The 27,705-nt window shown below is 38.3% G+C and overlaps 1 protein-coding gene across 6 annotated transcripts in view; it reads left to right on the top strand.

Moving 5' to 3' along the window:
• Window positions 1-27,705, top strand: part of ARHGAP42 (Rho GTPase activating protein 42) — a 348,391-nt gene that overhangs the window by 281,316 nt on the left and 39,370 nt on the right. For all 6 annotated transcript variants that reach the window (XM_086338908.1, XM_086338912.1, XM_086338910.1 and 3 more), the window contains 4 exons: window positions 2,994-3,094; window positions 4,820-4,929; window positions 6,378-6,456; window positions 7,805-7,844. In XM_086338908.1, coding sequence (XP_086195034.1) covers window positions 2,994-3,094; window positions 4,820-4,929; window positions 6,378-6,456; window positions 7,805-7,844 — 330 coding nt within the window. The remainder of the gene's footprint in view (window positions 1-2,993; window positions 3,095-4,819; window positions 4,930-6,377; window positions 6,457-7,804; window positions 7,845-27,705) is intronic.

Raw genomic sequence — 27,705 nt, 5'->3', positions numbered from 1 at the left:
TTGTATGTTACCCACCTCCAGGTATACAGTGAATTGCATTCTGGTAGATTCCAGTTTAAGCAGGAAGAGCATGGGGTCCAGAGTCAGATAGAGCTATATTGGAATTTTATGCCACCTGTTAACTGGGTAATTCTGGGTAGGGAACTTTCTGAGCTCAGTCTCCTCATTTTTAAAAGAGGGATATTTATATCTAATCTCATAATAACATTGTAAGAATTAGAGATAATGTATATAGAGTGTCTCTGTTATCAGTAGTGGTGCATAGTAATACCACTGTACTTCCAGGAGCCCTTACTGTTCTGTGCACTTTGTATTTATATCATTTAATTCTTAAAACAACTCCTGAGAAGTATTGTTCCTCTAAAAGGAAGAACTCCAACCACATGCCCTCTTAATGAAGAAAGCAGCAGCATCTGCTGCTCTTAAGCTTTATTTTCTTTTATGTAAAATGCTCTTTATAATGTCTGACTTTGAAAGTTTCTAGATAAAATGTTGACTCTTAGTAGGTATCCAGTGAATGTTAATTCCCTCCCAATCCACAGACATCATCTCAGCAACCTCAGATGATCACTGGATAAGATAATTAAACTTGTTTTGGTTTGCAACTTCAGAGCTGTAATAAATTTTATTTTCCCAGACTTTTTTTAGGGACTTCAGAATCACTTGCCTAAGAACATCTGCACTGGCCTGGTGCCAAGCAACTTTAAAGAAAGCAGCATGTGTGTGCAGCACACTTGAAGACCAAATGCATGGGGTTCTGAAGTTAACATAGAGGCAGGATGAAACATCTTGGGTCTAATAGGTCATCAGAGTGTTGTAGCAGCTTTATTTAAAAAGTATAGCTAATATTGCTTCATAAATTGCTTCCTAAGTAGTAAAATCACTATAAGGATTTCTATCCAGCCACTCTCCACTAATCAACTGTAAGCCTTTAAGTATTTTACACCACATGTAACAGAGTTATCAACAAGTATTATTAAGTATTACAGTGTGAAATAGTCCCAAAACAGAATTGAAGTTAATTGCAGTAATCCTTTGTGATTACCAAGTATAGCGCTGCACCCCATAATTTTAAAGTCTGGAGTGGTTTAAGTATTCAAGCTACATATGACACCAAAGGCACTATTATTACAGAAAAAAATTCAAATGGCTCATGAAACACTTTTCTCAAGAGGAGCATTTTTACAATTCTGTTTCTTGGTTTTGAATACATTGTTATAAAACCCAGCCAGCAATAACATTGTATATAATTGTTGCTAGAGAGATCCAGGTGTTAATCCAGACAGGACCCTGTGTGAAGAAGCTTTAGGAAACAAGCTCCACTTTCAACCCACTCAGCCCACTGGGGCACTTGGGTGCAAGATAATTGGCTTCCCTGTGGGAAAGATGAAGTCTTTTACCGGGGTCATGAAATAATTGAACTTGTGATTCATCTGTTTGCCCAGGTGAAGCAGCATCAACCAGTTTTTAAGGAGAACACTGGATGACAGAGTGGTATGCAGTGGGAAAGGGTTGCATACCCCAGCGAGGTTATATTTATGGGAAAAAGAAAGTGAACATTATACATGCATGCATGCTAAGTTGCTTCAGTTGTGTTTGACTCCTTGGACTGTAGCCCACCAGGCTTCTCTGTCCATGGGATTCTTCAGGCAAGAATACTGGAGTGGGTTGCCATGCCCTCCTCCAGGGGATCTTCCCAACCCAGGAGACAAATGCACATCTCTTACGGCTCCTGCATTGGCTGGTGGGTTCTTTACCACTAGCACCATTGACCCTATGGTCTGTAAGCCCACAGGCTCCTCTGTCCAAGGGATTCTCCAGGCAAGAATACTGGAGTGGATTGCCTTTCCATTCTCCAGGGGATCTTCCTGACACAGGGATCGAACCTGAGTCTCCTGCATTGCAGGTGGATTCTTTAGTGTCTGAGACACCAAGGAAACCAACCCTTCATTTTAAAGAGAGATTTGAATTTAATTTTTTAGATTAGTGTTAAAAGGGAACAGCTCTGTGGTCAATAAAGTCTTAGAGAAAGATGAATAATTCATTCCTTCATCAAATCTTTATTAAAGAGCAACTATGTGTCTGGCCCTGTTCCATGGATTAAGAATATGCTATTCCACAGAACATCACTTGTTCCTTCTCTCATAGAGCTTTAGATTCTAGTTATGGATGCAGACAGTAAATAAGATGAATTAGTAAAGTGTTGATCATATACCTGTTAACTGTTGAGAAGAAAGTAAAGCAAAAAAAAAGAGAGAGAGATAAGAAATGAAATGTCATGGTGCAGGTGTTGTGATACTAGCTATGTCTACAGAAAGGGCCATTTAGGAAAAAACCTGAAGGAAGTTACAGTGTAAGTCATGCAGGCATCTGAAGGAAGAGTCATCCTGTGAGTGGAAATGCTCTGGGGTAGAAATGCATTCTCCATGGTCAGAGACCAGCAGGGCCCAGTGTAACTAGCATTGAGTGTAGGAGGCAAAAGGCAGTAAGACCAATAATATCCTTCTATCCAGATCATTTGGAGCCTTCGGTTTATATCTGGGGAGATGTGGGAAATGACTGGAGAGTTTTGAACAAAAGGATGAAATGACCTGGCTAAATTTTGAGCAGGGTATTTCTGGCAATTTTGAAAGTACACGATAAAGGAAGATGTAAGGAGACCTGTTATAGCACCTCAGACTGTTCCTTCTCATCCTTCCCACATCCATGGGTAAACCACTTTCACAGACGAGATAACTGAAGCTGAGAGCTAAAGTAACTCTTGATTGTACCAAGTACATGTCAAAGCTGCAAATTAAGCCAAGTTGTCTGGTTGCAAGACACTCTACCCTACACCACTCTAGCTCCAGACTGGCCTTTCTCACTCACAGTAAGCGTTCCTGACTTGCATGGTCTATGGAAACCCTCAGTTGTACTTCATAGCATTGAAAACTGCACAAACTTGGATGCAACTCATATGTTAACAGTCTGTATTGTTTGCTTCCTTTCATTAGGACCTCTTGGTTTTACATGGATTAAACATTATTGTACATATGATAAAGGAAGTAAAACTTTTACAATGAGTGTTTCAGAAATGAAGTCCAGTGGGAAAATGGTGAGTCATTTTTTTTTCTATTGTCTTTTAACTGAACTTGTTATTTAAGTAATGGAAATAAAAATCTTTTGCACATATTTTTCTAATAAACGTATTTACAATTTTTAAACATTGAAAAGTCACAAAAGTTTTCTCTCTAAAGACCTTGATGACTTAAAAAGAACAGCCAGTACTTCTCTTTCACTTTGGCCGTGAATCTTTATAAGCAGTTACATTACATGTACGGACACCTTGGTGGATGGCATCTCACATTCCTGGCAGCAGAGTCGATTGTGGTGTTGGTTTGCCAGCAGCCCACAGAGGTTGTCAGGGGCAGGTCGAGGCTCACGAAGTCCGCCTCTTTCTTCCCGGTGGTTTCCTGTGGGAGCCCGTGTTTGTCCCTGCATGCCACAGTCCCTACAAGCACTGAGTCCTTCTTACTGAAATGCTGGCCAACAAAGTTTCTCAAAAGAAACCAGTGAGTGCTCATTTACCCCTGAAGTCAGTCAGTCACTGAATGTCTCACACGGGCGGTGAACAGTACAAACTAAGAGTACTTTGTCCGCGGAAGTGCTGCCGAGTGCAGCACCTTTATGGCATGGAGTTTGCAGTCTTTTTGTGAGTTAAGATATGAATATGGCAGACGATGAGACCTACAAATAAGATGACTGAGCCATCATCTGCGAGTCCTAGAGCTGGAAGTTATCCTAAAGATTATTGAGGCTCGCCTCCTATCCTAAAGATTATTGAGGCTCGCCTCCTTTTAACCGACTAGAAGATAAAGATGGTAGAAAGTAAGTGACTCCCCACCTAATTTGTGGTATAGATCATGGAGTAGTAAATGTTGACCTAATTTAGGCACACATTCAAATATATCAACTGAAACTTATTGTGCTTGGGCATTCAATAGAGTCTAATGATTCAAAGTGACAGATATAAAGTAAAGGAGCACATACCAGAGAAAAAGAAATCTAAGATTGCTACCATCACGAGAAGTTGTTAACTGCTGTAATCACACCTTAGTTTCTTCTCAAGTTTTTGTAAGAAAAGCTGTTGCCCAGAAGTGAGTTCATGTGACAGTAGTGAGATAATAAACAGACCAAGCCAGAGTTCTATTAATAAATCTATAAGATGTGTAACCAGAGACAATAGAATTAACCAGGCATTAGGTAAATATTCTCCTTAAAATTGAATGGCTTTTCAGGTATAGAAGAGAATTATGAATCGAGCTTATGTTGGATTCTGTGCAAAGAGGTTTAGTTTCAGAAGCAGGCTAGCAATGGGTTACCAGCAGAAGAATCACATGGTATGCATGATAGTAATAGCGCTATAACAAGTATCTTCTAGAGCTTTATTATTTTGGTAACTCTCTTGAGATTTGGAGTCAACTGTCAGCTGTCATTTAATACTCCACAGCTCTGATTCAAATATATACACATTATAGTATAATTTAACATGATAAGTAAATATGTTAAAGGGTGATAGGCACAGAATTCTCAGAATTCTTTGAATAAAACATATATATGTGATTAATTTATTAATAAATGGTTTGGTGTATTACAGTTAGGAAGTTAACATTAGCCAGACATCTTTGTATTAATATTTATTGAAACAGGGCATAATTTTGATCTTTATACATAAACTGTACTCTAAGTTATTTTAATATGGAAACTTTAGATGGTATATTTAATATATTTCAGTTCACTCTGTCATCATGTCAAAAATATGTTCCACCTCTTGTTTCAGAATGGCCTTGTTACTAGCTCACCAGAAATGTTTAAATTAAAATCTTGTATCCGACGAAAGACAGATTCAATTGATAAACGATTCTGCTTTGACATAGAAGTGGTCGAAAGGTTTGAAATTTTCACTTTGTATTTTTTAATTTGGTTTAGATTAATGTTTTTCTGTGTATAGCTATAAATATTAAACAGCATAAAGTGCTTGTTTTTGAGTCTCTTTTTAAAAAAGCAGTATATGTTTAATTCATTCTCTCACTTGTTTATTCAATAAATATGGATTACATGATGCTTTCAAAAAAATAAACTAGACACAGAGTGCTACCAAAGGGTAATGTCACGCAGTGAAGAATCTGAAAAATCGTGTAAATGACTGTCTTGTTCAAAAGCACACATTGTGGACTAAGTTCCCCTTCCCAGTGAAGGAACCTGACAGCATTGTTCATGGCTCCTGGGCCAGCCTTTCTGTATGGTTTTGAAACCTAGGGGCTTTGTGCCAAAGTATAAAAAAAGACACTGCTGCACTTGCCGTAAGCTTCCTTCGGCCACTGAAATTCCGTGCCTTCCATGCACACAGCACTGTTCTGGGCATTCTTAGTCACAGGATATTGGGAGAGACATAAAGGTTGTGCAGCCAAGCTCGTCATCTAACGGAACTGGTTAGCTGTACTCATTTATCATTTCAAGTAGAGTAGAAACAAAGTCAGGAAAAGTATGTAAGTATGTTTCTTGATCTCTGTGGTATTCCATAATATATTCTTCCCCTGTATTACCACCATGCTTCTGAATGTGTGTGAATATATACCACATATATATATATATAACACTCTGACATACTGTATACACTGTTATATATCATAGCTTACAATATACTATAGATTATAATTATTTAGTAGGACATGGCCCCATTTTTATGCTTCTTTAAAACAGCGTTAGCTGTTTTGGCCCTGTGTTCTTATACTTTGTAGATCTGCTGAGCAAGTTTACTTTTCTCTCCAAAAATTCCCTTGGGATTTTTGACTGGAGTTCTATTAAGTTGTTAATTAAACAATGGTGAATTGAACTCTCCCTAAGATTTTATATATCTTTTTTTTCCCCCATTTTGTTTCTGGGTGTCTTCTTTTCATTGAAATTTTGAATAGGATTCTTTCATTAGTAGAAACTCATTTTTGTTTTATGGTTGAAACTGCTGTGGAAAGACTAGTAATTTTTTTATATATCAATCTATGTCCATTGGTTTTAATAATTTTGTGATAGGAACGTTTAGGTGGTTTTGAAGTGTAATGACTGTGGCTCTGTCATCCTTTTCAGTCATTTTAGGGGAAGTAGTTTGAGACTAGCCTCCTTCAGACAGTCTTATACCTAAAACACTTAGGATTTCTTTTCAATTTTTTAATTTCTTTTTTTTTCTCTCCTATCTATATTATTTTCTCTATTTTCATTTTTTTCTCTTTCCTGCTTTTTCTTCAAATTTTAATTTATTTTAACTAAGAATTTAAATAAACAGCATATGTTTAAAGGCATAAATAAGTGAATTGAATATATATAATACTTATTTTTAATAGGCATGGGATCATCACATTGCAAGCCTTTTCAGAAGCTAATCGAAAACTCTGGCTTGAAGCCATGGATGGAAAGGAACCGGTAGGAATATGACACATTCTCTAATTTTGATTTTATTGTTCTAATAATTGCAAAGTACATATAAAAAATTTATATGCCTCTATATAGTATATTTGAAAATATTAAAATAGCAAATCAGGAGTAGAGACTCTTACTGTTTTCTAATGTTGTGTCACTGGCACATAACAACAACTTTTGAATTTATTTTTCAGGGAGACTTCTAGGACTAATTTAAAACCCTAAAATTACTTTCAAAAAGTAATTTTATTTGGCTACATTGATTGGATTGCTTTATTTTGCTAGTTCTTGAGTGTCTACTCTTTGCAAGGCCAGTGTGAGGTTTGCAAGGCCAGTGTGATCAGCATGATGAACAAATTTCAGGGTAACCTAGACCACGGGTTAGAAGTCTCCTTTGATAAAACTGTTTGTAACTTGACATTTCCCTCAATCCAGATCCCCATTTTTCTAATAGATATTTTGATGTTGACATAAATTTACTTGAAATGATCAGGGAGGCGTATATAAAAAAGGGAATACGCCACTGATGACGTCTGTGACGCACGGCACTGAGGGCTTAGAGGGATGAGCGCACAGAGCCAGTAGAAGACACCAGCCTGTCCCTTGAAAACTGTCTTTTAAATGACAAAGAACTTGTGAAAAGTGCCTGTGCAACAGCAGAGCTACACAAAGTGTGGACCCTAGATTTTGAATCTGTCCTACCAACTATTACCAAGCTACACTGAGTACAAAGATTATGATTAAGGATCTGGAAAATTTTGTAGCAATTAGGAGTCATTTTACATCTGTTGAATTTAATAATAAAAAAATTTAGACTGTCTATTCTTGATTGTTTATTACATTTACTTTTTTTTTTTTTTTTTTGTAATTTACAAAATTATCTGTCAGTGACAGATTAAAAATTAAAAACAAAGCAACTTGTCTCTTTACTGCTAATAGTTGAGAGGCAAGCCCTGACCTACAGGAAATTTAGAAGACAGTGTGATAGCTTAAGAAGCACAAGTTAGGGTACATGCTGAGAAAAAACGTTAAGCAGGTAATTTGAGGAGGAAACAATCAGGTGCATCCGTCATGAGGTACTTCCTGGAGAAGGGAGATGGTGCCTCGTGTTGGATAATGGAATGAAATGCTTAGATCAGAGGGAAAGGGGTAAACCTTTGCCCAGGGCAGGACAGCAAGGGAGGAAAAGGAGTGGGAGGCAAGACTGGAGGAGGGCATTGTGCACACAGTAGTGGTAGGACCTTGAAGTCAAGACACTCCGTTTCTATATCACTGAACCAGTACCACCCTGGTCATTATCTGTTGTGGCTCCTTAACTGCAGATGACTGGCTGACTTCTTTTGTTTTTTAGATTTATACCCTGCCTGCGATTATTAGCAAGAAAGAAGAAAGTAAGTTGTTTTAATAATTATTTGAAATGTTATCATGTAGATTTTTTTTTTTTTTTTAGTTGAAGTAAACGGCAGTCCACTCCAGTATTCTTGCCTGGGGGATCCCATGGAAAGCCTGGCGGGATACAGTCCGTGGGGTCTCAAAGAGTCAGACAGGACTGAGCAACTAAACCACAACAACAAAAATAACAAATTAGTTTCAGCTATACAACAAAACAATTAATTTCTGTATAAACTGTAAAGTGATTACTGCAGTAAGTCTAGTACCATCTGTCACCATGAAGTTGTCCTCCAGCCTCCAACCCTTTCCCTCTGATAACCATGAATCTGAGTTTGGTTTCTTTTTTGTTTGTTTTATTTTTTTATATTCCACATATAAGTGAAATCGTATGGTATTTGTCCTTCTCTGACTTATTTCACTTAACAAAATGCCTTTGAGTTCCCTCCATATTGTTGCAAATGGCAAACAAAAAATTTCCTTTTTTATAGCCGAGCAGTAGTCCATTTTGTGTATATACCTTATCTTCTTTATCCAATTCTCCCATCAGTGTCAATTTAGATTGTGTCCGTATCTTAGCTATTGTAAATAATGCCACAATGAATATAGAGATGGATATATCTTTTCAAGTTAGTATTTTTCATTTTCTTTGGATAAATACCCAGAAGAGGTATAACTTGATCTTATGGTAGTTTGTTCTTAAACCTTGAGGAACGTTGTACTATTTTCCATAGTTGCTGCTCCAGTATACATTCCTACCGATAGTGTACAAAGTTTCCCTTCTCTCCACATTCTCTGTAAAACTTCTTTTTTTGTCCTTTGGATAATAGCCATTCTAGCAGGTGCGAGTGATATCTCATTTTGATTGCATTTCTCTGATGATTAGTGGTGTTAAATGTCTTTTCATGTGCCTATTGGCCATCTGTGTGTGTTTTGAATAAAATATATAAATCCTCTGCCCATTTTTAAGTAAATTGTGTTTTACTATTCAACTGTTTGAGTTCTTTATATATTTTTTTATATTTACCCCTTATCATATATATGATTTGCAAATATTTTCCCCTCATTCAGTAGATCACCAATACATTTTGTTGATGATTCCCTTTGCTGTACAGAAGCTATTCAGTTTCATATAGGCCCACTTGTTTATTTTTGCTTTTGTTGCCTTTGCTTTTGAGGTCAGATCAAAAAAATTCCATGTCAACACATACTAAGGAGCTTACTGCCTACATTTTTTTCTAGAATTTTTATGGATTCAGGTCTTATGTTTAAGTTGTAATCCATTTCAATTTGATTTTTTGTGCGTGGTACTATATTCATTTCTTTGCAAGTGTCTGTCCAGTTTTCCAAGCACCATTTATTGAGGAGGCTGCCTTTTATCATTTTATATTCTTGACTCCTTTGTCATAAATTATTTATCCATGAATATATGGGTTTATTTTTAGACCCTTTACTCTCTTCCATTGATTTGTGTCTGTATTTATGCCCTTACCATACTCTTTTGACTACTGTAACTTTGTAGTTTACTTTGAAATCAAGGAGTTTGGTACCTCCAGCTTTATTTATTTATTTACTCATTTAGGGGTTTGTTTTTCTGATGATTCTTTTTTTGTCTGAAATCTGCCTTATCAGATTCTTTCATGGTTCCATAAAATCATTGATTATTAGTTCTAATTCTGTGGTAAATGCCTTTGGTAGTTTGATAGGGATTGCACTGAATCTGTAAATTGCGTTGGCTAGTATGATCATTTTAATGATATTACTTTTTCCCATTTATAAGTGTGGTATACCTTTCCATTTGTGTCATCTTTAATTTCTTTCATCAGTGTCTTAGAGTTTTCAGTGTATGTCTTTTACCTCTTTGTTTAAATTTATTCCAGGGTGTTCCTTTTTTATGTAGTTGTAAATGTGATTGTTTTCTTAATTTCTTTTTCTGATATTTTGTAATGAGTTATAGGAATACAGCAGATTTCTGTATATTGATTTTGTATGATGAAACTTTACTGAATTCATGTGTTAGTTGTAAAAGGTGGTTTTTTTTTTTTTTTTTGGTGGACTCTATAGTTTGTTTTTTCTATATAGTATCATGTCATCTGCAAATACTGACATTTTTTCATCTTCCTTTCCAGTTGGGATTCCTGTTATTTCTTTTTTCCCCTAACTGCTGTGGCTAGGACTTCCAATATTATATTGAATAAAAGTAGTTACAGTGAGCATTCTTCTATATAGTTCATAATCTTAAAGGAATACCTTTCAGCTTTTCACCAATGAGTATGATATTATCTGTGGGCTTGTCATATATAGCCTTTATTATGTCAAAATATGTACCTTCTCTGCCCACTTTGTTGAGAGTGTTTATCATAATAAGATGCTGAATTTTGTGAAATGCTTTCTCTGCATCTATGGAGACAGTCTACATTTTTTATGATTCATTTTGTAAGTATGAGTATCATGTTTATTGATTTGTAGAGGTTGAACAAGCTTTGCATCCTTAGAACAAGTCTCACTTGATGATCATGATCATCCTTTCCTTTTTTTTTTTTTCTTTTTATTTTATTTTCCTCTTTATTTTAATTTCATATGTGATTGAATTCAGTTTGGCTTTCCAGGTGGCACTAGGGTTAAAGAACCTGCCTGCTAATGCAGGAGACACTAGAGAGGAGGGTTCAAAACCTCGGCCAGGAAGATCCCCTAGAAGAGGGCATGGCAACACACTCCAGTATTTTTACCTGGAGAATCCTATGGACAGAGGAGCCTTGTGGGCTACAGTCCATAGGGTCACAAAGAGTTGGGCATAACTACCACATAGTCGTGAAGCAACCTAGCATGCAGCATATACGAATTCAGTTTGCTAATATTTTGTTGAAGACTTTTACATCTATTTTCATTGGAGATGTTGGCCTGTAATTTTCCTTTTTATGTGTCCTTGTCTGTTCTTGTTATCAGGATAATGCTGGCTTTATAAAATGAGTTTGGAAATGTTCTGCCTTCTTTACTCTTTGGATTAGTTTGAGGATAGATACTCAGTCTTTGAATGTTTGATAAAATTCACAGGTGAAACTATCTGATGCTGTACTTCTGTTTGTTGGGATTTTTTTTTTTTTTGCAATCTCTTTACTAATAATCTATCTATTCAGATATTTTATTTCTTTATATTTCAGTCTTGAAGGTTATATGTTTCTAGGAATTTATCCATTTGATCTAAGTTATCCAATTCCTGTGCCCCAACCAGTAATGCTGAAGAAGCTAAAGTTGAAGTCTTCTATGAAGACCTACCGGAGAAGGCAGTGGCACCCCACTCCAGTACTCTTGCCTGGAAAATCCCGTGGATGGAGGAGCCTGGTAGGCTTCAGTCCATGGGGTTGCTGAGTCGGACATGACTGAGCGACTTACTTTCACTTCTTTTTTCATGCATCGGAGAAGGAAATGGCAACCCACTCTAGTGTTCTTGCCTGGAGAATCCCAGGGACGGCGGAGCCTGGTGGGCTGCCATCTACGGGGTCGCACAGAGTCGGACACGACTGAAGAACTAACACCCCAAAAAGATGGATTTTTCAATATAGCGGACTGGAATTCAAAAATGGGAAAACAGATACCTGGAGTAACAGGCAAATTTGGCCTTGGAGTACAGAATGAAGCAGGGCAAAGGCTAGCAGAGTTTTGCCAAGAGAACGCACTGGTCATAGAAAACACCCTCTTCCAACAACACAAGAGAATACTTTACAAATGGACGTCACCAGATGGTCAATACTGAAATCAGATTGATTATATTCTTTGCAACCAAAGATGGAGAAGCTCTATACAGTCAGCAAAAACAAGACCAGGAGCCTACTGTGGCTCAGATCTTGAACTCCTTATTGAAAATTCTGATTCAAATGAAAAAAGTAGGGAAAACCACCAGACCATCCAGGCATGACCTAACACAAATACCTTACATTATACAGTGGAAGTGACAAATAGATTCAAGGAATTAGATCTAATATACAGAGTGCTTAAAGAACTATGGATGGAGGTTCATGACATTGTACAAAGGCAGTGATCAAGACCATCCCCAAGGAAAAGAAATGCAAAAAGGCAAAATGGTTGTCTGAGGAGGCCTTACAAATAGCTGAGAAAAGAAGAGAAGCTAAAGGCAAAGGAGAAAAGAAAAGATATACCCATCTGAATGCAGAGTCCCAAATAATAGCAAGGAGAGGTAAGAAAGCTTTCCTCAGTGATCAGTGCAAAGAAATAGAGAAAACAGTAGAATGGGAAAGACTAGAGATCTCTTCAAGAGAATTAGAGATACCAAGGGAACATTTCATTCAAAGATGGGTGTAATAAAGGACAGAAATAATATGGACCTCACAGAAGCAGAAGATATTAAAAGGAGGTGACAAGAATACACAGAAGAGCTATACAAAAAAAAGATCTTCATGACCCACATAACCATGATGGTGTGATCACTCACCTAGAGCCAGACATCCTGGAATGTGAAGTCAAGTGGGCCTTAGGAAGCATCACTATGAACAAAGCTAGTGGAGGTGATGGAATTCCAGTTGAGCTACTTCAAATCCTAAACAGTGGTGCTGTGAAAGTGCTGCACTTAATATGCCAGCAAATTTGGAAAATTCAGCAGTGGCCAAAGGACTGGAAAAGGTCAGTTTTCATTCCAATCCAATGCCAAAGAATGTTCAAACTACTGCACAGCTACACTTATCTCACACACTAGCAAAGTAATGCTCAAAATCCTCCCAGCCAGGCTTCAACAGTATATGAACTGTGAACTTCCAGATGTTCAAGCTGGATTTAAAAACAGCAGAGGAACCAGAGATCAAATTGCCAACATCCACTGCATCATCGAAAAAGCAAGAGAGTTCCAGAAAAACATCTACTTTTGCTTTATTGACTATGCCAGAGCCTTTGATTTTGTGGATCACAACAAACTGGAAAATTTTTAAAGAGATGAGAATACCAGACCACCTTACCTGCCTCCTGAGAAATCTGTATGCAGGTCAGGAAGCAACAGTTAGAACTGGACATGGAAAACAGACTGGTTCCAAATAGGAAAAGGAGTACGTCAAGGCTGTATATTATTACCCTGCTTATTTAACTTACATGCAGTGTACATCATGTGAAATGCCAGCCTGGATGAATCATAAGCTAGAGTCATGATTGCCGGGAGAAATATCAATAATCTCAGATACGCAGATGATACCACCCTTATGGCCGCAAACAAAGAGGAACTAAAGAGCCTCTTGATGAAAGTGAAAGAGGAAAGTGAAAAATTTGCCTTAAACTCAGCATTCAGAAAACTGAGATCATGGCATCTGGCCCATCACTTGATGTGTAAACAGTGGAAACACTGAAAGACTTTAATTCTGGGGGCTCCAAAATCACTGCAGATGGTGACTGCAGCCATGAAATTAAAAGACGCTTGCTCCTTGGAAGAAAAGCTATGACTAACCTAGACAGCTTATTAAAAAGCAGAGACGTTATGTTGCAGACAAAGGTCCATCTAGTCAAAGCTATGGTTTTTCCAGTAGTCATATATGGATGTGAGAGTTGGACCATAAAGAAACCTGAGTGCCTAAGAATTGATGCTTTTGAACTGTGGTGTTGGGAAAGACTCTTGAGAGTCCCTTAGACACCAAGGAGGTCCAACCAGTCCATCCTAAAGGAAATCAGTCCTGAATATTCATTGAAGGGACTGATGTTGAAGCTGAAACTCCAATACTTTGGCCACCTGATGCGAAGAGCTGACTCATTGGAAAAGACCCTGATGCTGGGAGGGATTGAGGGCAGGAGGAGAAGGGGACGTCAGAGGATGAGATGGTTGTATGGCATCACTGACTCGATGGACATGAGTTTGAGCAAGCTCTGAGAGTTGGTGATGGACAGAGAGGCCTGGCGTGCTGCAGTCTGTGGAGTCGCAAAGAGTCAGACACGCCTGAGCAACTGAACTGAACTGATCCAATTTGTTGTCATATTATTGTTCTTAGAAGACCCCCATGATTCTTTGTATTTCTTTAGTATCACTGCAATTTCTCCTTTTTTTATTTCTCGCTTTGTTTGAGCCTTCTCTCTCTTATTGGTTAGTCTAACTAAAAGTGTGTCATCTTTGTTTATCTTTTCAGTGAACTAGCTCTTGATTTTTATCTTTTTTATTATTATAGTTTTAGCCTCTGTTTTATTCATTTCCACATTAATCTTTATGATTTTCTTCCTCCTCTTACCTTTGGACTTCGTTTTTCTTTTTCCAGTTAGATTGTTTGAGATTTGTCTTTTTTCTTTAAGTAGGCCTGACTTCCCTCTTCCAGGACTTAGTTGGTGGTCCAGTAGTTACGAATCCACCTTCTAATGCAGGGCATCCAGATTTGATCCCTGGTCGGGGTACAAAGATCCCATATTCTGCAGGGCAGCTAAGCCCACTCACCATGACTACTGAGCCCCTGTAGTCTAGAACCTGTGAGCCACAAATGAAGATGACCACTCGCCATAGTGGTCATCTTAGTGAAGACCCAGGGCAGCCAAAAGTAATAGTTTTTAAAAAATTGCTTTTGCCTTGTCTCAGATTTTGAAATGTTGTATTTCTGTTTCCATTTTTAAAATTAGTTTTGATTTCCCCTTGGATTTCTTCATTGACATTGGTTGCTCAGTAGTGTGTTACCTAATCTCCACATATTTGTGATTTTTTTCAGTTTTCTCTTAGTTCTAGCTTCATACCATTTGTGGTTATAAAAAATGTTTGACATGATTTCAGTCTGCTTAAATTTATTGAAATTTGTCTTGTTGCTTAACATGTAATACATCCTGGAGAATGTTCCATGTGTACTTGAGAACAATGTATATTCTGCTGCTTTTGGATAGAATGTTCTATACATTATCTATAAATATAGCTGATCTAATATGTTAAGGCCAATGTTTTCTTAATAATTTTCTGTCTGAATGATCTGTCCATTCATGAAATCAGGGTGTTAGCGTTCCGTGCTATTATTGTATTCCTGTTATTTTTCTGCCCTTAGGTGGGTTAATATTTGCTTCCTATATTAAGGTGGTCTTGTATTAGTTAATGTATGTTCAAACATATTATGACCTCTTGTTGGATTGACTCCTTTATGCTGATGTAATGCCCTTCTTTGTCTCTTATTACAATCTGTGTTCTAACTTCTATTTTGTCTACTGTAAATATAGCTACACCAGCTTTCCTTTTGCTTCTGTTTGAAAGAAATATCTTTTTTCATCTCTTCACTTTCAATCTATTTGTGTCCTCAGATCTAAATTGAGTCTCTTGTAGGCACTATATTATTGTGTGTTTTTTAAAATATGTTTAGCTGCTCTGGCTTTTGATCAGAAAGTTTTGTCCATTTAAATTTAAAGTAGTTATTAACAGGTATGTATTAATACTTCCTGTCATTTTGTGACTTGTTTTCTAGTTGTTTTTATAGTTTCTCTCTGTTCCTTTCTTCTCTGGTTCTCTTTCCTGTGATTTGATGACTTTTTTTCACATTATGTGTATATATTATCTTTAGTGTATGTACAATAGGTTTTTGGTTTGTGGTTTCTATGGAATTCATATATAAAAAACGTATGTATGTATGTATGTATGTATAGTAATCTATTTTAAGCTGAGAGGAAGTTAAGTTTTAAAGCATTCTAAACATTAAAAACATTTTTAGTTCTCCCACCCTCATTTTATATTTTTGATGTTATATATTGTTTTTGTTTCCCTTAATTATTGTAGTTATTGTTAATTTTACTTGTTTTTGTCTTTTAACCTTCATTCTAGGTTTATAAATGGTTAATTCACTAACTTTACTATATGTTTGCCTCTACTCATGAGATTTTGACTTTCTTATGTTTTCTTGTTACTATTTTATGGCTTTCTTTGTTATCTTGAAGTTCCTTTAACATTTCTTGTAAGGCAGATTTAGTGTTGATGATGTTTAGCCTTTACTTCTGTAGAAAACTATTTCTCCTTCCGTTCTGAATAGTAACCTTGCCTGTGGAGTATTTTTGATTGAATGGTTTTTCTTTTCAGTACTTTAAATATATTATGCCATTCCCTGTGGCTTTTAAATTTTTTGCTAAGAAATCAGCTGATAATCTTATGATGTTTCCCTTATATATAACAAGTTATTTTTTCTTCTTGCTTTTATGATTCTCTCCTTGTCTTAATGTTTGACATTTTAGTTATAATGTGCCTTTGTGTAGATCTCTTTGGGTTCATCTTACTTGGAATGCTCCATGCTTCCTCAACTTCAGTGTCTGTTCTTACCCCTAGTTAGGGATGTTTTTAGCCATTGTTTCTTGAACTAAATATTCTGCCTCTTTTTCTCTCTCTCTTCTCTTTCTGGGACCCCTACAATGAGGATGTTATTCCTCTTGATATTCTACCATGCTATTGCTAAGTCACTTCAGTCGTGTCCGACTCTGTGCGACCCCATAGACGGAAGCCCACCAGGCTCCCCCGTCCCTGGGATTCTCCAGGCAAGAACACTGGAGTGGGTTGCCATTTCCTTCTCCAATGCATGAAAGTGAAAAGTGAAAGGGAAGTCGCTCAGTCGTGTCCGACTCTAAGCGACCCCATGAACTGCAGCCCACCAGGCTCCTCCATCCATGGGATTTTCCAGGCAAGAGTACTGGAGTGCCTTCTCCGGATATTGTACCATAGGTCTCTTAAATACTTTTATTTCTTCTGATCTGTTACGATGAATTCCACTTTCCTGTCTTCCAGGTTGTTGATCCTTTCTGCTGCTTCATTTAGCCTGCTACTGAAACCCTCTAGTATATTTTTCTTTTCAGTTAGAGTATTCTTGAGGTCCATGATTTATTTTTGGTATTTACTTATATTTTCTATCTTTTTGTGGAAGTTCTCATTGTATTCATCTGTTCTTCCAAGAGATCATTGAGCATGTTTATGTTCATTAAACTATCAGGTAAATTACCTCCATTTCAGTGAGGGATTTTTTTTCCTGAATTTTTGTCTTTTCTTTTGTTTGCGACACATTCCTCTGTTTTCTCATTTTGCTTGTCTCTCTGTGTTTGTTTCTACAAATTAGGCAAAGCAGTTACTTCTAGTCTTGTTGGAGTGACTTGTAGGAGATGAACCTTGTTTTTCAGCCTGCCCTAGCTCTTTTTTGTCTCTGGAGCATTTGTAATTATCTCAGTAGTTTAATTTTATTCTTGATAGGTCACTATCAGTGTTCCACAGAGAGGGATCTAGTTCACCACTTAGCTTTAGGCTGTTTGGAATGTAGACCTTTGGGAATCAGCTTTTAAAAAAATGTGTGTGTGTGTGTATATGTATATATTCAGTTTTATGTGACCACTGTTATAACCCCTGCTAGCTTCAAGTGGTTCTGAGGTGTCCCCTTGGTGACAGTTGCCCAAATCAGAGCTCCAAATGAACGTATAAGCTTCTCTCTGGCAGGTACAGGTGAGCTGTCACAGGCCAAGGAACAGTGTGAGGATGGCTCCCCCAGCCTGTGTTCTCTGGTCTGGGAGCTCCTCTGCAGCTTCTAGACATGTGATTAACTGGAAGCCTTCCGCTCACTTGAGCTCTGGGACAAGTAATTAGAGCTGTTTTCACAGGAAGTCCAGGGATGTGTTTCAGTCTACTGTCTATATTGTGGCCATGGTTCACTACCATGAACTGTCTCCTCGATTGTTTCAGACCCACAAGGCCCAGAAATCCAGTCATCTCTGGATCATGGCCAGGTGGTCAAGGTGTGTCTCCTGTATAGAGTTAACATTCCTGACAGCTCAGTGGGCCCCAGGAGAGCCTACCGTGAGATTGCTGACTGCACCAATGCTACAAGAGTGCACCATAGCCCACTGGCCACAGTGAGGCCCCAGGAACATGGGGGGCAGGGTGGGATCACAGGCTGCAGCAGGACCACAGGGACATGTGGGTAAGCCCCCTGGCTTCAGTGGGACCGGGGAGCACATGGAGCAAACGCAAGTCCTATGGCTCTAGCAGTGTGATAGGAGAGCCCAAAAATATCAGCTCCTCTGTCCCAGAAGGTTCTCACAGACCTCTGCATTCCGGGCAGAGCCTTCGATCTTAACTAATGGATCTCCTTCTTATATGGTCTAGGAGCTTTCCACACTGTTGGGTTTGTGCTGAGTCCTAGTGTGAGTTGCTCTGCATGAGGGAACTTTTCAGTCCCTTCAGCCTTTTGCATCTTCTGAACATCCGCCCTGTTGATATTCAAAGCCAAAAGTATTGGGAGCTCATCTCTCCAATGCAGGTTGTAAGGTTGTGCCTGATACGGGGCACAAACCCCCAGCTCCTCCGGGAGAAGTTCCACATGTGTGAGGTCTCTTGCACCTCCGGGTTGCTGTGCCAGAGGTGAGATTTTGGGTGAGACTGCACCTCTGACTCTCCTACCCATGTTGATGTTGTCCTTTAATCCTTTGTTGAAGAACGTTTTAGCTAGTTTTTTGGGTCTTTGTCAGAGGAAATTGATCCATTGTATAGTTGCAGGTTTTGTGTGCCTGTGGGAGGAGGTAGAATCAGCATCTTCCCAAGTCAGCATCTTGATTTAACCTCCATCACATAGTTACTTTTATCACAGAGGTATTATGTAATATTAGGAGTTAACTTTGGAAAATCATAGTAATATACCTTTGATCTGATGTTATTCAGCAAATTTGAAATTTTCATTCAAAGAAGTTTCTCACGTTAAAACCACTAACTACTGGACTTTATAGTAACCTATTTAATTATTTATTTAGTATTTATTACTTAAAAGTATATACCCTACTTTATCCCAGAAAGAGATTTGAGGCAATTAATATTTAGTTTGATTTTCTTTAAATGGCAATAGAAGGCTTCTTTTATTTTTTCTTCTCCAGTTTACAAGATTGAATACATGAACACTGCTAATTTTAGGAAATTGTGTACAAGATCGTGAGGTTTAAGGACATGGTCAAAACACCTGGGATACATAGGAAAACATGTTTTCATTGTTTCATTACTGAATCCTTAGTATCAAGCCATTCTGAATGAATGCATTTTATGTATTTTCCATCATACTCTGAATCCTTTTTAATCATCTGCCACCTTTAATCCTTGGTTAGTTTAGAGTATTTTCATATGTAATTTATAATAGTCAAATTATTTGACATTTAAAATCAAGTTTTATATGTTTCTAAGGTTGTATGTATATCCTTTAAAGCACTTTCAAATTTTATTTGACTTAATTGACTTTCTCTCATAATGTCTAAATTTATTTTTAAAACAGCCTTAATAACCCTGACTTTTATATTGCTATTAAAATATGTTAGAATGGAGTATAGATTAAAAACTTGGAAAGCACTCATTTGAAAGTCATAAATATTGAGTATATGCAAAACCTGTCATTTTATCTGAATGAAGTGCTTCCTAGTGGTTAATTTCAAAAATTATCAAAAGAAAATACATAATTTTAAATACCTTTTATGTTAAAGATTTTAAAAATATTCCCAGTTTTTATTCATGTATTTCTTTCTTTATTGCCAGAGTGATTAGTATATCTTTCATTGCCCGCTTTTATCTAATCACAAAAACATTAACCAGCCATTAAGAGGTTTATAAGTACTGGATGTTCATTCTAAACAATTACCTAAAAAGTAATCTGTTGTGTAATTTGCATTTGTCTAGAGTTTGAAATGTGTTTTCTAATACTGGGTTCATTGTTCAAATCCAGTATAAAGATAGTCCTTTCAAATTCAAATGAACCTTCTCAAGGACAATCCTCCCTGAAAAACAAATGAACATCTGTATGATACTGAATAGAGCTTTTGAGTAGGATGTGATCAAGTCAGTCAGAATATACGTGATACTTAATGCACCTTGGAACTAGTTGTTTTTTTTTTTTTTTTTAATCATAATTAGGTAACTTGAATGAGAAAGTTATCACATATACTTATGCTGTGATGGAGGGAGATTATACTTCTTCTTGTAGTAAAGACTTATTCTTTTGGAAATCAGCTTTCCTGTAGTTTTAGGCACTTGAAGCATCTCTTTGCCACCCGGTGTAATTATAAATTGATATGTCTTAGAGGAAAATGGCAGTCCGAGGGTCCATGTGTTTGCATGATTTATCACATTCTGACTCTTGATATGACATATTAGTTTTCCACCAGTTCCCTCTGTTCCTTGTGACAGATCACATTTCTCCTCTATAGTTCTCCATGCAAACTTCCCCTGAGATGTGTGCTCAGCACGTATTTGTTCTTATTCTTGATTCTGAAAATTTGGCCTCTTTGGCCCCGTGCTGAGTGGAATCTTGGTGACAGTGTTTTGGATGAAATAGAAAAGAATAGCATCATTGCTTTGCCAGGCAGAGGGGGTCACAGAGAGCTCCTGACCTTAAAAATTGTGTCCCCCGCCCCCCCCCCCCAACCCGGCCAAAAAAAAAAAAACGAAAAAACTGTGTGTCCCAACCCAGGAGGACTTGGTCAGGGTAGGTTTCTCAGAAGTTCAGAGTGTGTGCAGGGCCTGCACTTCTTTAGCAATAATCTCATAGTGAGCCACTCTGGTTCCTTTAGTCTCAGGTGGTCTTCTGTGGTCTGAAGAATGCTGACATCTTCCCTTGGTTAGCTTTTAGTTCTATGAAGAACTGTAAAGATATTGTTCTGTGTGTCTCCTGAGGAAGAACCAGGACTCTTTCCCAAGGCTGCACTATTGTTTCCTGACTGTTCCTTCCTTGTCTCTGCATCTGCTCCCTTCCCTGATTAGCAGCTGCTTGAATCTGACCTTGGGAACTCAGGGGAGGTCTTGGAGGCTGGAGTCTGTTCCATACAAAGTGGAAACAGAAGACACAGACGAGCTTCCTGCCCACGGGCCCCAGAGGGTCCTGCTTGGTTTCATTCTTACTTAGTTCCACTAGGCTTTTATTGCCAAGGGGAAGATTTTGATCATGAAAGGGATATTTAAATTACCTTTGCTTTATTGATAGGTAGTACTTGAAATTATAAATCTTAAATCTGTTTTGAATTTTTTATTTTTATTTATTAAATTTTATTTTGTCTTAAGCCGTAATTTTTCTTTAAACATCTTCAATCATCATACAAGTCTTATTTATAAATGTACTAATTTTAAAAGTAAGTCATTTTTACTTCTTTATATTTTCATAAATCTGCTAGAATTCTCCCACTTAGGCATTTAATCAAGCAAGCTTCTATAAACATTGTTGTTCATTCGCCCAGTGTGCCTGACTCGACCCCATGAAGTGCAGCACACCAGGCCTCCCTGTCCCTCACCATCTCTCAAAGTCTGCCCAAGTTTCGGCTTCATCATCAGTCCTTCCAATGAGTATTCATGGTTGGTTTCCTTTAAGATTGACTGGTTTGATATCTTTGCTGTCCAAGGGACTGTCAAGAGTCTTCTCCAACACCACAGTTCAAAGACATCAAGTCTTTGGCACTCTGCCTTCTTTACGGTCTAGGTCTCACAACCTTATGTGACAGTTGGGAAGACCAGAGCTTTGACTATAAGGACCTTTGTCGGCAGAGTGATGGCTCTGATTTTCAACACACTGTCTTCGTTTGTCATCGCTTTCCTGCCAAGAAGCAATTGTCTTCTTATTTCATGACTGCAGTCACCATCCACAGTGATTTTAGAGCCCAAGAAAATGAAATCAGTCACTACTTCCATCTTTACCCCATCTATTTGCCATGAAATAATGGGGCCAGATGCCATGATCTTAGTTTTCTTAATATTTAGTTTTAAACCAGCTTTTTCACTCTCCTACTTCACCCTCATTGAGAGGTTCTTTAGTTTTTCTTTGACTTCTGCTGTTAGAATGATGTCATCTGCATACTAGGGTTATAGATAATTTATCTATATATAACTATATCTAACATATGTATCTGTATATTTGTCATATGTATGATATCTAGAAACATATCAAGTTATACTTGTAAAGCTACTAAATTTCATCCTCGAATAAAATGAGATTAACACCCTAATATAATAAGACAGATTAATGATTCTGATAAATATAATCTCGCTAAACAACTGAACAACTTTTGTAGTCTGGTAAATTTGCTTTAAAATGCAGAAATTAATACCTTTTAATGTATTCTAAACTTTCTAAAATTACATGTGAAATTGTGTAGCTGCTTCAGAACGTCTTGTTACACATTCCTGTAAAACCAAGTGACCCAAAATTGCACTTGGTTTTGGTTGTTTTTACATGTTCTGGAAGATTCAACTTTGTTTACAGAATCAGTGCTCTGTTTAAAAGTCAGGACTATGGCATATGCCACCAGTAAAAGTAACTTGAGTAGTAGAGGCACAGGATTGAATGCACCTTCTAGAAGAAGTAAACTCCCCTTGCTCTTGGTAGATATTTTGGTATTGCCAGTTTGCATGGGTGAGGCTTTCTAAACATTCTTTCAATCCAACATGCAGTGAAGTGCTTAAGATAAATCTTTATGCTAAACAGTATTCCAGATTCAAGCACTTGATCCTATTGAGTAGCATCATATTTCCTTCCTAGTGATACATCCAGAATTTTATTTGTTTCAGTTCAAAATTATATTCTAGTGATTGTGAAGTGTAAGTCCTCTTTCTTAAGTCTTGATTAAGTCCTGCAGGCTCATCCTGTTTTGAGTTTAGCAGCTATGTCTTCTTTACATTTGTACCTTTGACCATTTTTCTGTATATCATCTTGTTTTTCTGAGATCTGTGTCGCCTTTTGACACTTGACTCTCTCCCAACATAGCATTATGTCCATTTTGGTCTTTAATCTCTCTCACAATTGGCATCTGAAACCAGTACCAGCCCTTATTCATTTGCCACCTCGAGAAGTGCTTCTTTATAGCCTTGGCAATTCAGATGGATTCCTTTTGTGTTAAATTATTCCTATTATTCTTTGGAAACTCAGTTTTGCTAGGAATGTGTTTGTATTTTTGAATTGCAAAAGACAATAATGAAGTTTAGGAGGGTAAAATACAAAACTCAGATAAAAATTTGCTTTGAATGTCACCCATTGGGAGCCATCATGTGTCTGTGCTTGTGGACAGACATATGATCTATCATAAGCAGCAGACAAAGAACTATCTAGTGTCCTAAAATAGGGCCATGCTATGAATGTACAGGGAGCACACACCATGAGATGGAGCATGAAACCATGCTGTGAATGCAGAGTAATGAGGCTCTTTACAGCCTAACCTGAAAGTCTCCCTCCTTTGTGGTTACTCTCAGTTTACCATTTTCAGAGTATGTGCTGCTGTGTGTGCTCAGTTGCTCAGTCATGTCCAACTCTTTGTGACCCCGTGGACTGTAGCCTGCCAGGCTCCTCTGTCCATGGGATTCTCCAAGCAGGAATACTGGAGTAGGTTTCCATGCCCTCCTGCATCTTCCCAACCCAGGAATCGAACCAGGTCTCCTGCATTGCAGGCAGATTCTTTACCATCCGAGCCACCAGGGAAGAGTGTAGATGCCATAAGTCAGAATAACATAATTCAGCAGAGAAGGAAAACTTGACTCATCTTTATGAAAAAAGTGTCATGTTAAAAAGCTCGAGCACCAGTTCGTTCAGTTCAGTTCAGTCGCTCAGTCGTGTCCGACTCTTTGAGACCCCATGAATCGCAGCACGCCAGGCCTCCCTGTCCATCACCAACTCCCGGAGTTCACTCAGACTCATGTCCATCGAGTCAGTGATGCCATCTAGCCATCTCATCCTCTGTCGTCCCCTTCTCCTCCTGCCCCCAATCCCTCCCAGCATCAGAGTCTTTTCCAATGAGTCAACTCTTTGCATGAGGTGGCCAAAGTACTGGAGTTTCAGCTTTAACATCATTCCTTCCAAAGAAATCCCAGGGCTGATCTCCTTCAGAATGGACTGGTTGGATCTCCTTGCAGTCCAAGGGACTCTCAAGAGTCTTCTCCAACACCACAGTTCAAAAGCACCAATTCTTTGGCGCTCAGCCTTCTTCACAGTCCGACTCTCACATCCATACATGACCACAGGAAAAACCATAGCCTTGGCTAGACAGACCTTTGTTGGCAAAGTAATGACTCTATTCTTGAATATGCTATCTAGGTTGGTCATAAGTTTCCTTCCAAGGAGTAAGTGTCTTTTAATTTCATGACTGCAGTCACCATCTGCAGTGATTTTGGAGCCCCCCAAAATAAAGTCTGACACTGTTTCCACTGTTTCCCCACCTATTTCCCATGAAGTGATGGGACCGGATGCCATGATCTTCGTTTTCTGAATGTTGAGCTTTAAGCCAACTTTTTCACTCTCCACTTTCACTTTCATCAAGAGGCTTTTTAGTTCCTTTTCACTTTCTGCCATAAGGGTGGTGTCATCTGCATATCTGAGGTTATTGATATTTCTCCCGGCAATCTTGATTCCAGCTTATGTTTCTTCCAGTCCAGCATTTCTCATGATGTACTCTGCATATAAGTTAAATAAACAGGGTGACAATATACAGCCTTTTGGAACCAGTCTGTTGTTCCATGTCTAGTTCTAACTGTTGCTTCCTGACCTGCATACAGATTTCTCAAGAGGCAGGTCAAGTGGTCTGGTATTCCCATCTCTTTCAGAATTTTCCACAGTTTATTGTGATCCACACAGTCAACGGCTTTGGCATAGTCAATAAAGCAGAAATAGATGTTTTTCTGGAACTCTTTTGCTTTTTCCATGATCCAGCAGATGTTGGCAATTTGATCTCTGGTTCCTCTGCCTTTTCTAAAACCAGCTTGAACATCAGGAAGTTCACGGTTCACGTATTGCTGAAGGCTGGCTTGGAGAATTTTGAGCATTACTTTACTAGCATGTGAGATGAGTGCAATCGTGTGGTAGTTTGAACATTCTTTGGCATTGCCTCTCTTTGGGATTGGAATGAAAACTGACCTTTTCCAGTCCTCAGGGTATTAAATCCACAGATTCTTTGCTGGCTGTAAGATATTCCACAGTATCCTTTTCTTGAACTTTAACTTTGGTAATGGATTTATTTTGAGAGTTGTAACTAAACAGTTATCACTCAATTAAGATTAGAACCCAGCTGTTCTTCAAACCATACCACTGAAAATATAATTATGCCATTTGAGGCCATTGTTCAAAAAAACAAAGTATTTGTCATGACACATCTTTTCTTTTCCAAGACTCCCATAATGGCCCTAGTTGTTAACAGGAGTGGAGGCAGTTGTCTTTTTTCCTAGGCTTGCTTCTTCTGGCATTCTCTCTTGGTGCCCTGAGCCTTGTCTCCACTCATGCATATGTTTCGTGTGATGACTTTTCAGTTGATCCTTCTATCCCAGGTCTGGAGAAACTGGAATTGTGAAAGGCAAGTGTTTTAGTTCTCATTCTCTCATGCAGTTCATTTCAGCAATACTCCATTATGGAACTAGTTTATTCTAATCATTGTGAATAAGAAAAAGGAAGTTCTTTCAAATGATACTTTTCTGATTAAAGTCACTACTAGGGTATATAGTGGTAAAGTGTTCTGACAGTCAGCCTTCATACAAAACCAAAGGTATTGGACCAGAAGACACTTTCAAAATTTCCCAACAACTCCAAATTTCTGCCACTGTGAGTTTCAGTGGCTTTCCACATGTGTACTCAAGGGATTTATTCTCCCAGGAATCAAACAGGAAAAGTGAACTCATTCTTATCCATCGCAAGTCCTGTAATGTCATGAACGTTTGGGCAGTTCCTACTGCCCTTTACTGCCCTTTAGATAGTTCTGTTATGGAAATTCTCAGACATCCCTGGCTTAATCATTTTCCTTCACTACATTCTCCCCAAGGCCTCTAATCAAGTACAGTTCTGTGCTCATCACCAAGACCAAGGAAGAGAGTCAGAAATCAGGTCCCCTTCCTGGGTGGAACAGAAAGAAAACAGTTTAGGTCAGGGCTATGAAGAGTTACCTGCTCTTCCTATCAGTTCAGTTCAGTCACTCAGTCCTATCTGACTCTCTGTGACTGCATGAACTGCAGCACGCCAGGCCTCCCTGTCCATCACCAATTCCCAGAACCTACTCAAACTCATGTCCATCACATCAGTGATGCCATCCAACCATCTCATCCTCTGTTGTCCCCTTCTCTTCCCGCCTTCAATCTTTCCCAGCATCAGGATCTTTTCCAATTAGGTGGCCAAAGTATCAGAGTTTCAGCTTCAGCATCAGTCCTTCCAATGAATATTCAGGACTGATTTCCTTTAGGACTGATTGGTTTGATCTCCTTGCATCCAGGGGACTCTCAGGAGTCTTCTCCAATACCATAGTTCAAAAGCATCAATTCTTTGGCCCTCAGCTTTCTTTATATTCCAACTTTCACATCCATACATGACTACTGGAAAAACCATAGCTTTGACTAGACAGACCTTTGTTGGCAAAGTAATGTCTCTGTTTTTTAATATGCTGTCTAGGTTGGTCATAGCTTTTCTTCCAAGGAGCAAGGATCTTTTATTTTCATGGCTGCAGTCACCTTTAGGGAGAAGAGAAAAGGTCCTGTGGGAACCATGAATGCCCATAAATACACTCATTTTCTTCTGTTTCTTTCCAGCCACATGTACTATGATATTAGTTGTGTGTGATAGGAGCCTTTTAATCTGAAATGGCAGATTAGAAATGTGAGTTCAAAAGTGAAGGCAAGTGTTGCTTTGCTTTGTCAATCCTGGGAATGTATTGTAAGTCCAAGTAGATTACATCTGTAAGGACATGCTGGGTTTTTAATTACTAGGAAATTGAAGATACAAGGACTTTTACTTTTTAGCTGCATGGAAGACTATTCTTTTTCTCATGGCTTTTGGAATTCTGTTGAGATTAATAGCTTTTTGTTTTGCTAAACTGCCTTTTGAAAACTTTACTTGGATTTCAGTAAAAACTTGAGCCTTCATTAGTTATCAGGGGAAAAATAATAATGTTTCTCTTTAAGTTTTGATTGAATAAATTGAGTTCTTTAAGTTAGCCTATCTTCTGCTTTAGCCCTAAAGGCCGAGTATTATTAATACTATAGGATTTCAAATCCTGGAAATTTGTGATAGTTGTATTCTGCCTAACCCTGGTCTTCACAGAGAGATACAGTGCTGGGGCAAGAATCCTGCAGAGTTGACCAAAGCAGCTTCTGTTGGCTAATAAGCTCTAACCCTTGTAGAAGCCAGAGGGTACTTGAGCAAGTCAGCTACAAACTGGTAACTAGCCAGCCAGTGATCAGCAAGCATTTCTTGGGTGCCTGCTCTGGGAGGCTTTGAGCAGTCCATGTTTCATACAGACAGCTGTACTCCCCTCTCTAGTGCTGCAACAGGAATACTTGCCCTCCACTAAAGAAAAGTTAGTATAAATTATCAGCCTTCATTGCTGTGGTCATACTTAGGAAGAACCCCTTACACTGAGTTTTTTCATTTGAACACTGAAGAGTTCCCAGTCTTTCTTTTGTAAGCTATAGAAGTGAAGTGAACTCGCTCAGTCGTGTCCGACTCTTTGCGACTCCATGGACTGTAGCCTACCAGGCTCCTCTGTCCATGGGATTTTCCAGGCAATAGTACTGGAGTGGATTGCCATTTCCTTCTCCAGCGGGTCTTCCCAACCCGGGGATTGAACCCAGGTCTCCTGCATTGTAGACAGACGCTTTACCGTTCTGAGCCACCAGGGAAGTCCTGCATAAGGACTTTTATAAGCTATAGAGACCTATTTTTGTTGAATTCTCTTTAGCACTAGCATACTAAGTGGAATATAGCCTACATGGCTTTGGAAGATTGAAAGGATTCCTTTACAGAATGTGTTCCTCCCTTACTTCCCTCAGAAGTGGGAAGTAAGAGAGGAACTTCCCTGGGACTTCCTCCTACATCAGTCACTGGGAGACAGAGGATTCTGGAGCATGTTTAATCCATATCATCTTCTTCTCCTCAGATTCAGCAGAAACTGCTGAATTCTTGTGTGAAG

Source organism: Bos grunniens, chromosome 15, assembly GCF_055505025.1.
Source record: "Bos grunniens cultivar Pamir isolate PY7600 chromosome 15, Bosgru_T2T1.0, whole genome shotgun sequence".
NCBI lineage: Eukaryota > Metazoa > Chordata > Mammalia > Artiodactyla > Bovidae > Bos > Bos grunniens.
This window is presented reverse-complemented; position numbering and strand designations above follow the sequence as displayed.